Source organism: Ursus arctos, unplaced genomic scaffold (assembly GCF_023065955.2).
Source record: "Ursus arctos isolate Adak ecotype North America unplaced genomic scaffold, UrsArc2.0 scaffold_13, whole genome shotgun sequence".
NCBI classification, from domain to species: Eukaryota; Metazoa; Chordata; class Mammalia; order Carnivora; family Ursidae; genus Ursus; species Ursus arctos.
The window spans coordinates 19,646,134-19,662,701 of record NW_026622797.1 but is presented as its reverse complement, the minus strand read 5'-3'; the positions used below and the strand labels follow the sequence as shown (position 1 = coordinate 19,662,701).

Here is a 16,568-nt window from a genome sequence, read left to right as displayed (position 1 = left end):
AAGAAATCTGAAGTCCTTTTTGGAAAATTGTCTAGTCTGGAAATGTCAATATCCTACTTCAAACTTGACAGAACTAATATAATCCTTCAATTGATTAGTAGTCAAAGTTTCACTTTTTTTGTGGTCAGGACCTGAGCACTCCTTGTTTGTGTATTTTTGTGTATAATGAATCAGCCTGTCGTTCTGTTTGCCTTCTTAGCAGCAAAAACAAACGGCTGGCTCATTTAAATACCCTCGTTTTTACTTGAACTACTACTAATCCAGGTTTCTCCCTTTTGTGTTTTTGCAGAATACCTTATTGATAACATTTCTACCATAAGCTGTGGGAAGACTGACTCCTGACTAAAATGTGGATTTAGTTTATGTGTCCTTGATTTCTGTCATTAAAAAAATGGTGATCAAAAATTATATATCATAAGTCAAAAAGTCCTTTGTGATCTGAAAGAAAAGAGACCACTGAAGGAGAAGATATATTCTGTACTAACCACAAGTATTTTTGTGAAAGTAATACTTGGAGAAAGAAAATTGGCAAATGCTTCAAACGAAACTAGGACATTTGCTTAGGACATTTCAAAATTATCTTGCAAAAGAAACACAGTTTTTATCATTTGTTATTCCTTATGCATATCCAGGACCATGTAGATGTCTAGATAATAAAATAAATTTTCTTTGCACACAACTCCAATCCCTGCTTGCAAGGGATTGTATGCAGGGTTCCTTTATCAATTTGGTTCATATATGTAATGATCCAGTACCTTCCAGGAAGTGTCACCTCCATTTTCTAATCATCAGCTTAATATATTGAAAATATTGAGGGTGCCTACATTGCTCAGTCGGTTATGTCTGACTCCATCTCAGCTCAGGTCTTGATCTCAGGGTCATGAGGTCCAAGCCCCATGTTGAGCTCCTCACTGGGCATGGAGCCTACTTGAAAACAAAAACAAAAACAAAAAACCTCACTGGGTGTTACATGTAAGTGATGAATCACTAAATTCTATTCCTGAAACTAATATTACACACTCTATGTTAACTAACTGGACTTTAAATAAAAACCTGAAACTAAATAAATAAAAATAAAAATACTCAAAACTTTTCTGTGTACCTAAATATAAATCTTTTTAAGGAATGAGTTAACAAATGTTGATCATCCTTGGAGAAAATAATATACTACAAATGGGCAAAAAATTAACACTTGGTGCCAACTTTAAATGGGAATCCTGACAATGTAATGACACTGACTATAGAAACTGCAGTTTTCTCTGGAAGACAGAATTTCACTACTCAGACACCTAAAATGTCGCATGTCACTAAGTTTGCCTAATCTTTTAGTTGTGGGCTTTATTTATGACTTTCTGAGGACTGCAGCTGTTTATATGCTCAATAGTATATATGTAGGAAGAACAGGTGGTCACAACAGATTATTTACTCTACTGATTATAAGAGAAATTATAGAGACTTGGTAAATTGTTGGATTAGTTAGAAAAAGAAAAGGAAAACACATTCCTCCATCTGTAAAATTCTAGATATGCAGGAAACTTATGACGATGACCTAAATTCTAGTGCATTCTTGCTTAGTCATGAGAATGCATCTATCAATCAAATTAACACATAAGTATGGAGACATTCTGTAAGTTTGAGACAATGCTCTGATATTTGTGTCCATGAAGTGAAGAATAAAGGACAATACTATTTTCAGGGTATCTTCATTTCCAAAAGTTAGAATTTTACCCTGAAACATTTATGACATTTTACCTTTTTTTGACATTTATACCAATAGCATTCATAATGTCAGCCTTTCTGTGGTGCAAGTGCTTCAACATGGCATTATTTCTTATATAAAATATGACTTTGATATTGCAAAATACACATATATCCACACCCACAGATAGAAACAAAGGGTTGGTCAGAATATGACAAAATGTTAATAGTGTTTGCCTCTCGGTTATTTCCCTTTCTGTTTCTTTGATTTTTTTTAATTTTTATTATTAAAATACAGTTGATGCACAATGTTATATTAGTTTCAGGGGCACAACACAGTGACTTGGCAATTCTATGCATTATGCAATGCTCACCATAAACGTAGCTACCATCTGTCACCACACGGCATTTTCACAATATTATTGACTATATCGCCTAGTTGTACTTTCCATTCTCATGACTTATTTATTTTATGACTAGAACCCCCTTCACCTATTTTACCCATTGCCCATCCCCCCTTCTTTTAAGTTTTTATTTAAATTCCAGTTAATTAACATACGGTGTAATATTAGTTTCATAGATTCCCCCTCCCTCCTGGCAACCATCAGTTTGTTCTATTTATGCATGTCTCTGTTTCTTTGTTCATTTTTTTTGTTTTTTAGATTCCACATATAAGTGAAATCATATGGTATGTGTCTTTCCCTGACTTATTTCACTTAACATAATACCCTCTGGCTCCATCCATGTTGTAATAAATAGGAAGATTTCATTCATTTTCGTGGCTGAGTAATATTCCATTCTGTATATATATCACATCTTCTTCACCCATACATCTATCGATGGACACTCAGGTCACTTCCATATCTTGGCTATTGTAAATAACGCTGCAGTAAACACAGGGGTGCATATATCTTTTTGAATTAGTGTTTTGGTTTCTCTGGGTAAATACCCAGCCGTGGCATTACTGAATCATATGGCATTTCTGTTTTTAGTTTTTTGAGGAAACTCCATACTGTTTTCCACAGTGACTGCACCAGTTTATATTCCCACCAAGAGTACACAAATGTTCCCTTTTCTCCACATCCTTGCCAACACTTGTTATTTCTTATCATTTTGATTTTAGCCATTCTGACTGGTGTGAAATAATATCTCATTGTAGTTTTGATTTGCATTTCCCTGATGATTAGTGATGTTAAGCATCTTTTCATGTGTCTTTTGGCCATCTGTATGTCTTCTTTGAAAGAATGTCTATTCAGGTCATCTGCCCACTTTTCAAATTGGATTGTTCGGTTTTTTGGTGTTGAGTTATGTAAGCTCTTTATATATTAGGGATATTAACCCCTTATCAGATATATCATTTGCAAATATCCTCTCCCAACCAGTAGGTTACCTTTTCATTTTGTTGATGGTTTCCTTTGCTGTGAAAAAGCTTTTTATTTTGTTACAGTCCCAACAGTTTATTTTTGCTTTTCTCTTGCCTGAGGGAGACATCCAGAAAAACGTTCCTATGGCAGATGTCAAAGAAATTACTGCCTATGCTTTCTTTTAGGAGTTTTATGGTTTCAGGTCTCATGTTTAGTCTTTAATCCATTTTGAGTTTATTAGTTTGTATGGTGTTAGAAAGTGGTCGGTGTCATTCTTCGCACATAGCTGCCCAGCTTTCCCAATACAATTTATTTGTAAACACTGTTTTCCCCCCTTGTATATTCCTACCTCCTTTGTCATAAATTAACTGACCATATAAATATGGGTTTGTTTCTAGGATCTCTATACTATTCATTGATCTATGTGCCTATTTTAGTGCTATTATCATACTATTTTGATTACAACAGCTTTGCATATATCTTAATATCTGGGATTGTGATGCCTCTAGCTATGTTCTTCTTTCTCAAGATTGCTTTGGCTATTTGGGGTCTTTTGTGGTTCCATACAAATTTTAGGATTATTTGTTCCAGTTCTGTGAAAAAGACTATTGATATTTTGAGAGAGATTGCATTGAATTATAGATTGCATGGCAACAATTTTATTTGTGTATTGATTTGCACCTCTCTTTCTCCAAAAGAAATTAAATATGACATTTTATAATGGCTCAAACAATATAGCAAAATGAAAATAAAATCTGAAATAAGAAAATGAGGCAATGGGGTAAAAATGGGTAGAAATACAAGGCAGGCCCAGCAGTAAGGTCAGTTCAAAAACTTACACTACATAATCCTGATTGTTACTGAGAAGAGGAAAATCTAATTATTAGTAAGCTTCACAGTTGCATAAAGTATTGTTTTTTATTGCTCAGGAAAATAACAACTGTACTTAATTCCTTGGCCAGAAGGAAACTTCTTCCGTGAGATCACTCACTGGGAGAATACTGTGCAATGTAATGCCATCAACAATATTCTTAGTGCACACAGTAATGCATTTCCTAAGAATGCTCTCTTTGGAAGGCCATCAGTATTAGCCTATGATGGCAAACCAAAGAGGAATTGAATACATGCAATTGTCAGCAAGAGATTGGGTTGAAAATGCAATAAGGTATTTTATAGGATCATGGCTTTCTGAGGTTGGTATATGATATTTGTTGTGATTTAATATCATTAAATACTAGTAGTATATAGAAAAATAGTTATTAAAATGCTTAACAAAAAAAAGCAAGTCTTTGAAAGTATTTTCATTAAATAAATTACCCCAATCATCAACTTACATTTTAAAAAAGTTTTCATGATATGTATTCCTCACATTTCTCTGAGATAAAATATTAATTATATCTGGGCACCGGATCCAAAGGAAGTATTTGGCTTACATAATATGAGAGTGTGCAAAAGTCTATGTGGCTAAGCACTATTTACAAGTCCTCCCTAAAGATGTTATGGGGCAGTGTGTTACATGCTTCAAGAGCAGCCAACATGGGGTCCTATGAAAATGCCTGGGAGGAGCAAACTTGAAGACTCATGAAGATATCTCAGAGAAGGGCACCTTGGAGACCCCTAAGTGCAGTGGGAATGCTGGCCAGCCATAGATGGGAGGAAAGAGGACTCCAGGCAGAGGAAAGAGTATGTGCAAAAACCAGAGGGTACAAAGGTCATAGAGCATTTGAATAATTCGATATCACTGAAGAGTACTCATGGGGGATTTAGAAATGACCAGAGAGGCTGGAGGGAAAGGTGTGGTCTAGATCATAAAGTGCCTTATATGTCACAATAAGAACGCTTTTACTTTTTTCCAAGAACAATGAGGAGCCATTGAGAAGTGCTGAGCAAGGAAGAGACAGTATCACAGTTGAGTTTTAGAATGGTTTCTCTGGTGGCAATGTAAAAAATGGTCCAGAAAGGGGTAAGAATAGCAATAGAAAGATAAGTCAGAATCCTTTAATAAACTGTTAGAGCTGATAGTTGGGAATGAACACATTTAAGAGGTATGTAAGAGGTATAATTGAGAGAACTCGTTGAGAGATGGGGCGGAGTGAGGGGGGAATGGAAAAGAGGTGGCAAAAATAACATTCAGTTTTTCTGACTTGAACAACTGGAGAGAAGGTGCTGCCACAGTCTGCCCAAAAACAACAAGAAAAATATGAGAGATTTAGCAAAAGAAAAAAACTTCAGTTTGTGGCATACTGACTGGGAGATGTCCAAATAAAAATGTTTAGAAAAGAATTTTGATACATAGCCCTAGCCCTCAAGAAAGAGCTTTAGAATTGAGATTGAGATTTGGGTGTCACTGCTATAGATGAAGATCGAGAAAATTCTGATTTAAAATGACAAAAACACTATTCCTCCTGCCATCTAAATAGAAATTACAATGTAAAATTTGAAGACAGAAATCCACCCGCAACAATGAAGAGAAAGGTAAGAAGGATTATCCAGCAGATAAGATATTTCAGCATTCAGAAAGAATGCTTTTGGAATTGTGCTGCTAGATGAACTAACTAAAGGAAAGAAAGCTGTGGCTAATGAGGAGATGTCGCACCCCAGGGGAGGTGGATAATAATATGCTCAGAAATAAAGCTCTCAATTATAACGGAAGCTGGGAGACATAAGAAATCAAAAATGGGATGGTGTGGTAATTGTTAAGTCTGGCAATGACGAGTATGTCCTCACAAACATTTTCTTTGCCATCCCTAATAGACTTTTTTTAAAGCTAACAACAGAAAAGAGAAAGTATATCAAAGACATCCCATAATTATCATTGTAATAATGTCAACATGAAGGAAGGTAGAGACCAGTGGATATAAGTCAATGTCAACGTTCTTTCCCTGTAAGGGAGAAGAAATAATTAAAATTAGAAATAAAAACAAGACAGGAGAAAAAAAGAAAAAGCAAAAACAATTTTTAAATAAAAACTAAGCAAACAGAAATAAGCTCAAATACGTCAGTAATCACAATAAACAGAAATGGCTTAAGTCCCTGGAACTTGGGAGGTGCTGGGCAGATACAAGTTTCGTTTGAATACCATTCTGGAAGAAATAGGGGATGCTTACCTTGTTTGTCCACAGTGGGTACAAAATCTTCACTGAAATTGTCTGGACCATAAATCCACTTTAGGATTTGTCATTTAACTTTAAGAAGGCAACAATAGGATCTCTATTGAATGAAAATATATTTCATTTTCTTCAACAACCATATAAAGCAAACTAAATTGCATTCAGTGAATTCTGAGTTTTCCCTCACTAAGAACTGAAAAAAGCCTTGCTAGGTGTGACAATGACAATTATCTACTCTATTCTGTTCAAGGTCCAGTTCTCTATTCTTTCACCATCCATTTTCTTCTGAATTTCTCCTTTGTAATCCATACTATTCCGATGCTATGCCAGATCATTTAATACTAATTGTTTACAGTTCAGGTTTTAAATGACAGCAATCCTATTCACTGAATGCTAAGTATTATTTCCTGTAGTAATATTGGCATAATGCTTGATATAATCACAGTACAGGAATTCATTCTGTCTTTTATTTGAATGGCCCCACATTTTCTGTCTGCCTTGGACTACTCTTTCGGCTATCTGCAATTTATTCTTGGGTTTCTGCCCTTTGGTCTAATGATAACTTCCAGATTGTATTAAGTTTAAAGTCTTTCCCCAATGGGCAGATATCTGGAAATCCTATCATATCCTCTAGCTACAGTAGCCCAATGTTTAACTGCTTAACTATTCCATTCCTACTATAATGCATATTAACCACATATTTCATTTCAACACTAAATTAATGCTAAGGAATCAAAGATAAACAAAAATGATTAAGAGGACATCCATTAAAGGTAATAAAAGAGCTCCTTGGTACAAGATCAATGATATGAAATATACAAATACATTTTTACCACACTCCAAATGACCTTACGTGAGAAAAAACAGCTAATTATTCAACCAAGGAATGTTTTGAATGTGAGTTGTACTAGATTTTTGAAAATAAGTTTTATTAGGTAAGAACTTATTCTGAGTTTATAATGTAAGTATACAACTGGAAACACTGAACATTGTCATAGCAATCATCTTAAGTTTCTCTCATTTAAATTTCTACTTGAGAATTCTACTTTTAAATGTGAAAACCCAATTCATATGCTCAGGGGATAAGTATTCCATTTTTGAAAGTCTATTATTTTTACTGTTTCTTCCTCTGCATGTTACCTTTTTTTTTCTTCTTCTGCTTCTTAAAAAAAAAAAAATCTTTATACTCCGTATAATGTCTGTCTAAAGGTAGGGGAAAGAAGTCATAAATGTCAAGCCAGCCCCATCCATTTTTTGTTACCTGCTTGGCTAGATGTTAAGATTACCTGTGTCATATAAGACTTGGAGATTACCTGAAGGTGTAATTCTGTGGAGTGTGTTTATTGCCAAGAAAAAACGGAGAGAGTTTTCTCAATATCTTCCGTTTGGGGTTAGCTTTCAGCTAGCTAGATAAGAACCACTGCTTAAAGGACAATAACAGGAAATCACAAACACATACAGGTTCTGAAGTCTAACAGATCCACTACAAATTACTTTTCTCTGTCACAAAGTTCAGATTTGTGGATCATCACTGAAGAGCTTCCATCTTCCTTTCAAGAACTCTCCTCTGAACCCCACTTTTAGGCACTGCCCCCAAAAGAAACAAAATGTAAAAGAGAAGTTGTTCGAATGATATCAGAAATCAAAATGTGTTTTAATGCCACAAGTTATGACAAAAATAGATATTGTTTTTAAAAACTAGAATGCATATGGGGTAGTGGACCAATTACAATGCCTTCCACCGTGAGCAACAGAAATCGCTACTCTAACTGGCTCGGACCAAAGAAATAATTGTCGTACACAACCAGAAGTCAAGAAGGGGGGCAGACTTCGGGGCTAACGGAGCAAGTAGCCCCAGCTTCATCAGTCCCTTTCCTGCGTGCTGCTGTGTTGGCGTGTTCCCAGGCTGGTAGGAAGATGGTTCCGCTAGTGGGGATCCCACATCCACACACAATCACCAGCAAAGGAAGGAAGAGCATCTCTTCCAGTAGTCCTTTCTCCAGAGTGAGAAAACTTTACCCAGAAGCCCTCAGAAACTCATCCAGTATCTCCGGGGCCCATGATAGAGCACTTGCTTTTTCTACAACTAATCTCTGTCACCTAGGAAAGGCTTATTTTTTTTGCTCAACTCTGTGTTCCTGAACCAAAACCGAGAAGGTTTTCTGTCAGTGTTGTTTTGCTGTCTTAGCAACACTATAAATGGGCCCTGACATCAGGCTAAACCTGTAAAAAAGGAAACTCGAGCCATTCTGGTCCCTTCCTCCAAATTGCCACTCTCCTCCAACCTTCGTGGGTTTTTCACTCTCCATAGACTTCAGGTAGTTATTGTCTGTAGTTTTATGGTTTGAATTACGCCCCCCTTCCCAAATTCATATGCTGAAGGCCTAACTTCCAATACCTCAGACGGTGAACTTCTTCGGAAAGGAGGTCTTCGCAGATGTAACCACTTAAGATGTCATACTGGAGTTGGGTGGACCCCTAATCCAAAGTGACTTACCTCCTTATAAAAAGGGGAAATTTGGATACAGACCTACACACAGGGACAACAAGACCATGTGAGGATGAAGGCAGAGGTGGGGGTGTCTACCAACCAAGGAATGCCAAAGACTGCCAGCAAACCAGGAGAGAAGGCGTGCAACAGACCTTCGCTCACAACCCTCCCAGGAAACCAACCCTGCAGATACCTTGACCTCACACCTCCAGCCTCCAGGACTAAAACAGTAGATTTCTGCTGTGTAAGTCACCAGATTGGTGGTATTTTAAGGCTGTCCTACCAAACCGACCCATGTGCTGCATGATGCCCAGAGTTTATACAGGGGGGTCCATAGGAGCTTTCTCCCCCAAACCAGGGGTGAAACTGTCTTACTTACTAAGAATAAGTTAGTGTTTTCTCTATGGCTCTTTTCTTATCTGCAAAATAGGGGTAATAACGATATTTAGCATGGCATTGCTGGGAAGATGACGTAAGCTAAGAGATGTAAAGCCTCGGAGCACACTACTCGGAGGGCGTATGCTTGCGTGTGATTAGCTATTCTTGTCCTGCACTCATTGGACTATACACCAGGCACTCTAGGTGCCTCACCAAACCAGATACAAATCTTGGCCTTTCTGAAGTTTACGTTGTAGTGAGAGGATGCAGACAATAAGACAAATAAGCAAATTATGTAACATATTGGCCAGGACTAAGTTCCATGAACAGAAACGAATCAGAGAAGGAGGAGGGGGAGGGCTGGGGTTGGGGATGGTAGTTGTTGAGAGGATGGCCCAGAGGGCATCATGGAGAAGGTTAGAGACTGAGCCGATGCACACCGGGCAGACAGAACAGCATGTGCAAGTGGCCCGTGGTAGGAGCCAGTCTGCAATACTCAAAGGGCAGGAAGTCCAGTGTGGCTACAGCAGAATGAGGTGGGAGGCGGTGAGAGAGGACATCAGAGATGTAACAGGGGACAGGTGGATATGCCCTGGAAGGGCTTAGGCTGGCACCCTGAATGACATGGCAAGTCAGTGGAGGTTTTAAGCATAGGAATGACATGACATGATCTGACACGCATTTTTATAGGATCACCCTGGCCACGCGGTGAGAGTAGATATGAGGAAGAAGAGAACAGAGAGACCAAGTTACAGTGCTGTTTCTGGAGTCCAGTCAGTGGAGGGGGTAAAACGTAATCAGGCTCTCGATGCTTTGACAAGAGAAGTGACACGCTTTCCTGATGGACTGAATGTGATGTCTGAATGGAAGAGAGGAGTTAAGAATGACTCTGAGATTCGAACCCGAGCAACAGGAAGTATTTTTCCATTAATTGAATTAGGGAAGACTTTTGGAGCAATGGGTTAGGGAGAGAACGAAGTTGTTATGATCAGTGTCCTGCCTCTTACCTTTAGTATTTTGTCTTTATTGTTAGAATGAACGAAGTAGTTGCTAATATTGTCCTTCCTCTTTCTGTTACTATGACTGCTGTTGTTATTGTTAGAATGGACGAATTTTTTGCTACAGTTGTCCTTCCTCTTCCTGTTACTATTACTGCTGTTATTATTTTTAAATTGAGAGGCAGTTTAATCCACCCTTTCCTGTTTACTCTTAATCCCATCTTCTATGGGACCTTCTTTTCTCCTTACAGGTAACAAGCCACTTTGGGGTCATACATTCCACCCAGCTGCTCCTTTTTCTTCTTCTTTTTTTTTTTTTTTTAAGATTTTATTTATTTATTTGAGAGAAAGAGCACGAGCAAGAGGAGAAGCAGACTCCCTGCTGAGTGCAGAGCCCAACATGGGGCTCAATCTCAGGACCCCAAGATCACAACCTGAACCAAAGTCAGACGCTTAACGGACTAAGCTCCCCAGGTGCCCCCCCCTTTTTTTAAGATTTTACATATTTACAGCTGCTCCTTTTTCCTGCTGTAATCTAGTCCCAGAGGGAAGTCAGTGGCTACAGAGCACGCCCCTCTCTCTCGGGAGCATAACCCTGACTCACCCCTGTTCCTACGGTCACACCTTCCTTCTCAATCTCCCAAGACTGTCTTTGCAAAAGGGAATTCCTGCCTTTTCTCCCTTTGGAAATGTCATTGCCCTTTGCTTTTTCTCATTTTAGCCATTTTTCTTCCACTTACTCCAATTTCCATTAATCCTCGCACCAACTCTTCCCTTCTCCCAGTACTGGCTGTTGTCGCTCATGAATTCTGCTGTGACCCTCAGTAAATCTGACGAGATCCCCTGGTCTGCCTTCCTCGCTTCTCCTTTCCCTCTGGGCCTCAATTAAAACTCGCTACAGGAATTGTCGCTTGGTGTCTCTGGGGCTCAGTTTGCTCCTCTGTACAATAAAGGGATTAACTAGGTTATCGGCTAAGATCCTCAGCTGTAACTTTTAAGCACACTGACTCGGTGTTTTTCCTGTGCGCCAAGTTCTCCCTTCTACCTAACTCATCTTCAGAGCCTGCCTTTCATTACTCTCTTACTACCAAGGCCCCAAGCACATTTTTTCATCATTCTTTCTTAGGCAAAGCCAAGTGGCTTTCACCCACGTGTTAAGTTGGTCAAAAGAAGGTGTTTATTTTTCTAGATATTTCCTAACGTTGCACACAAAATATGTGAGAGATAATGATTTAAGTTTAAAGAAACAAACTCATTCAGACATTTCTTAACCATGAATGAGATTTCATGATTAAGAAATCTATCACTGGAAGGTTTTGTTAATGCCAGTGACAAGCAGCTCATGGCATCATTTCTGCTTTGATTTTCCGTGACATACTTTTGAGGTTTTCATCCTCACTTCTTTGAGGGGCCCTCACCTTTGTCTTCCTTTCGCCCTGTAACTGCCAATTTTCTTCAGCGATTGAGAAAATAAGAGTGCAAGGAAAAACAATTTAGCTCAGCTGACTGCTTCTTCAAGGAAATACAGTTTGTTCTTTTAGATTTCAGACTAAGTTAATAAAAAAAAAGTTTTAATCCTATAATCAGAGGTCATTTTTAATGCTTTTATTCAGCAAAATTCCAGGTGATTTTGAAATACACTGGACATCCATTTATTGAGGACAAGAGAGGTTATTCCAAAACATTCTTTAATAGCCCAAACTGATTTTTCCTATCAGAGGAAAAAGGAAAATCCACCCAGAAAGGTCTTTCCAAAGTGGAGGTTACATAGCTGAGCTTCTTAGGCATTAGAGAAATTCACACACACACACACACACACACACACACACACACACACACACGTATATAATTGGTTAGAAATATTCCATTTTTAGGATTAAGTTTTACACAACACATTATGACCATAAATGGGTTACTTGGATATAATAGTTATCTCTAGTTATTTTTAGCAAGGGAACTAGATTTCATAATAGTCAATCCTGGCTTATCAATTGAACTTGGTAAACTTGCAGGAGAAATGTGAACTGTCTAGCGTTCTCTGACAAATCAAAAGCCATCCCCTCTGAGTCCCACAGTAAAGACAGCTCTGCTGCCTCTGAACTCCAGTGGCTCTTACCTTGTGTCCTTCTTATCCCCCATACTTCCTAATTCAGAGTCTCTTGTATCTATCAATAAATAATTACAGAAGAGAAAAAAGGAGGTGAAAAATAAGCGGGCATTGCAGTTTAATAGAAAAAGCACAGGTGTTGAATTAGACAAACCTAGCTTGGTATCTCATTTCATCTATTTCTTCACCATGTGATGCTGGGCAGTTGGCTGAAGTACCTGAGCCTTCGTTTTCTCGGCTATTTATCGGAGGTAATGAACTGCCCTCGTAGGGTACCGTGAAGGTTCAATGAAAATTGAAAAGCACCTGGCACATACAAGGTACCCGATAAAAGCTACTTCTCCTTCCTCTATTCTGGCATATTGTTCATAGATCAATCCTGCGGCATGGTTGATTGAACACCGGCTGTTTCGGGGCTGGGAGCCTTTGGAAGGCAGAGACTCGCTCCTCTTTGTATTTCCTGTAGAACCGAGGGGAGTGAGCCACATATTCTGGGGCCACAGTAACTGTGTACTGTTTTAAACTGAGGGCTGAACAGCATCGCTCCAAGCTGTGCAACAGTCATCTATGGATTTGGGCTCTTCTGGTAGGATGGCTCCTCTCGTGAGCTAGGGCTCAGGCCTCTTGGGTGTTGAGACAGCTCACCATGTTTTAAATTAGGTTGCACAAAATAGAACTACTTTCCTAAATTCCTTGGCAACTGACCAGAACGCTGTTCCATTTCTCACTGTAGAAACTGCTGCAGAGAAACTGACCGTACTCTCAGAGAGAGAAGCAGAATTCACTACACTGTGGCTGGAAAACCAACAAGTTGTGTTGAAAGCACTGAGTCACATAAACGTGGGTTTTAAACACCAGCTGGTCCCTGACTAGCCATGAGACCTTGGGCAAGCTGTCTACGCTGGCTGAGCCTCAATTAAATGAAAGAGAGGGACAGTAACTCCTCTGTGGTTGTCACAGAGGGTTGTGGGTAGATGCCCTGGAACCAACTCGAACACCTGGGAAGCAGGGTGCCAACACCAAGTCTAGAAAGCCATCACTTTTCAGTCATGGGAGCTCCTCCTCTGTCATAGTCCACACTCGTACCCATATTCCCTTCTTCGGCAACTGACCAGCTCTCATTGTATCATTTCAGTTCAGTGCAGCAGAAAAGCTGTGCACGTGTGTGTGCGTGCGTCAACACGCAAGTGTTGTAACGGGCGGGTCACACTACAATGCCACGGAAGGTGCAGTCGTTAATCCGCACTACAACAAATGAGACATCTGCAAAGCCAAGGCCTGGTGTGCCTGCAGGCAGCAGGACCTGCATGCATTGCTTTTCCGTCCGATGCTAGAACACTGCCCCATCCAATTGCTTGTGCCTTTTTCTCAAGTGTCCGTCAGTCACAGCTTCCACTGAAAAATATTTCAAAGAAAATACAGCCCAACCAAAGCATAAGAGAAAGTCAGCCCCAGACAAAAGGGGGCAGGCTGCAGGCAAAGCACTTGACCAGTCTTTTCAGTTCTGGTACAATCTTTGTTTCTAGGTCATTCTACTAGCATCACCTAAGGAAATTGGGTTCCTAAGGAAACTGAGAGCATGGGGAGGCAGATGGGCCACCTACATACCGCACATGGAAGAACGAACCTTCCCAAATTTCTGAATAAAGTCGGCTTCTGCCCGGGTCAGTGCGTCTTCGTCAATGTACACAGCCGGCCTTTTGGCCATGAGGAAGTACTGCACCTTCCTCAGATTCCAGCCCATCACGTACTGGAGCCAGCCGCAGACGGCCGCGGTGGACCTGCCGACCCCGGCGTTGCAGTGAACGTACACGGTGTGTCCATTCTCGAGCAGCGCGTGCAGGAGACAGACCGCCTGTGGCAGCATCTGCACTCGGCCTGGGATTGAGAAAGCACAGCACATACACATGAATAATGAAACCCCAATATCGCCACTAATGATAACTCCTCCAGTGCCTGGTGCGATCAGTGCCATGCAGGGAGATGCAGGGATATGAGAGCTCGCTCCGTTCCTTTGTTTTGATGGAAAAGGTGAGACAGTATCAAAACCTGCTAATAATAAAGTAGAAAGAACCCTCCAGAGGCAGTGGGTCAGCTCTGAACCTTCCCTGGATTTTGCTTTGAGTGACTTCTGCATCAGTGCAAATTTCCTTTCAAAGAAAAGTTAACCGTTGCCTATGGTCAGAAGAATGGATTTTTACATCCATCAGAAGGGTTTGTATAGATTGGGCAGAGATTTAGAGGATCTCACCCGGACTTTCTTTAATCCAAACAGATCTTCCAGATCAATGCAAAACACAGAATTAGTCCATACTGGTTAAAGGAGTCAATCTTATTCACTCAACATATGCCAATTTTCATTTGGCCAATGGGATGGCGAACATTAATTGACACACATGTGATAACCAATCATTCATTTATTCCCTCATGACACAGTGAGTGTTGAAATGGTTCCATTTCTCCTTTACTGGGCAATTGTGATTATAGTTATTATTACCTCATGACTACTATTTTGATTATTAGGTGATCAAATGTCTCCTTTACACACTGAGAGGATACACAAGGCTCTGCTCAGGCCTGCCAGACTCTTGTCTCAAGAGGTAGAGATCCCCCTAAAGCCATCAAACTCTTGGAGGCTGGAATTTCTTCTGCACACAGGTTCTCAGAGCAAAGACAGTGGATTTGGTGGGGGATGTGGATGACGGTCAATATACATTACTTCAAAGGGGGATGAAAGAGGGACACTGGACAGAGTCCTGGATTATGTGCCCGTGACTTGACATTCACCAGGTACTCTGTGTGCTTAACCAAACAGGGCCACAACGGTGCTTCTCATTGCCGTCCCACTGGATGACGGGAGCGATGGGAAAAACTCCCCCCTGAAATGATTTCACTGCAGATCCTGAGGCTTAGAATTCCATGGTGGAATGGAGCCAGGAGGTCATGAGCCACTCAAGTTTAGACTTCCCTCTTTAGACGTCCTCTTTTAAAACGCAAATGCCACTTAAGGGCCAACACAACACACAGCAATCAGGCATCAGCACCTAAGAAGGACAGAGGTTACAAGACCCCATCATGGTTTGAAGGTCCTCTCAGTAACTACTCCAACCGGGTGGGTCTACCTCAGCTACATGCTAACCCTTCCCTGAGTTAGGAGCAGAAAATCTACATGGAAGCCAAGATAATACTCTAATTTTGCTGCCGGTGCTCTATCCATCTGTCCTACCAAGGTATCTCAAGCTACAGGTCCCACACAGCCGTGCAGACATTTTTAACTGGAATGCTTCTGGTCAGGACACGCTTTGCAACCCCTCAGGCTCTATCTCCCTGCTGCCTGTCACCCTGTGTTCATGTTCCCTGCCTGATCTCCGAGGGCACCTAAGGGGAGCCCCGCCTGCTCCCCTGTGCCACTTGATTTCTCAGAGTCCAAACTCAGCCATAACCTACCACTGACTTGCACTTCCTCACTAGGTTTCAGGGTACTCCGAGGTTACTGCCACATGATCAGGTGCTCATGGCACTCCCCCAGAGGCAGTAAAATAGCCCCAGAAACGGAACCAAGTGCAGACGGTCCTATGTACCAGAGAGACATCTCACCGTCTGTCTCAGGGAGAGTACTGTGTAGCCGATGCACCATTGGAGCCGGAAGATCAGAAGACGCAAAACTTCTAAGGAATGTTTGAGCAACCCTGCCAATATGGGTGAGGTCCTCCCACGTGCAAGGCTTTTGTCCTGCTGTAGGGGTGTTAGAAGTGTAGTCCCACTAATACCAGCTGGGAAGGGAATGACCACTGATCAAACTGGGAAGCTGGGCTCTTCCTGCCACGGCTGGCATGCCAGGACAAGTTCCCTGTTACAGATACCTCTCCAGCTACCAAGTACATTGCCAGGAGATGAGCAGAAAAAAAGACTTTTTTATTGAAATGTAGTGGACATACAATGTTAGTGTCAGGTGTACGACGCAGGGATTCGACAATTCTATACTGTATGCTACGCTCAGCACAATAAGTGTAGTTACCATCTGTCACCATACAACGTTACTACAAGGTTATGGACTCTATTCCCTGTACTGTACTTTTTATCCCCGAGAAGTATCTTTAACATGGGTTTTCATTACATGCCCAGTGTAGAAACAGACCACAGTGGCCATGCGCAGTAGGAGCTTCTGGAAGCAGGGTCCCAGCCACTGGGGCTCAGCTTCTGCTGCATCAGTGTCACTGACCTGCCCAAACCGGGGTTCACATGGACCCATAAGGATCCCCTCCTCCCCCCCAACCTGCTCTCTGGCCACAGATTCCCTGAGGAAGGTGTGCATCAAATGGCCCAAATGATGCACTATCTCTCCCTTTCCTTTTTATCTGTAAACGATTCTTCAAGAGGCATGCACACAGTTTAGAAGTGGAAAAGGGCTATGTGTGAGCT

At 40.7% G+C, this 16,568-nt stretch overlaps 1 protein-coding gene across 5 annotated transcripts in view; it reads right to left on the bottom strand.

The window, feature by feature from the left end:
• Nucleotides 1–16,568, bottom strand: part of EPM2A (EPM2A glucan phosphatase, laforin) — a 352,988-nt gene that overhangs the window by 242,797 nt on the left and 93,623 nt on the right. For 3 of the 5 annotated variants that reach the window (XM_057310983.1, XM_057310984.1, XM_057310985.1), the window contains one exon: nt 13,774–14,024. In XM_057310983.1, coding sequence (XP_057166966.1) covers nt 13,774–14,024 — 251 coding nt within the window. Of the gene's footprint in view, nt 1–11,629; nt 14,025–16,568 lie in introns of those variants that run through there. The other 2 variants (XM_026504978.4, XM_026504983.4) reach the window with 2 other exon arrangements.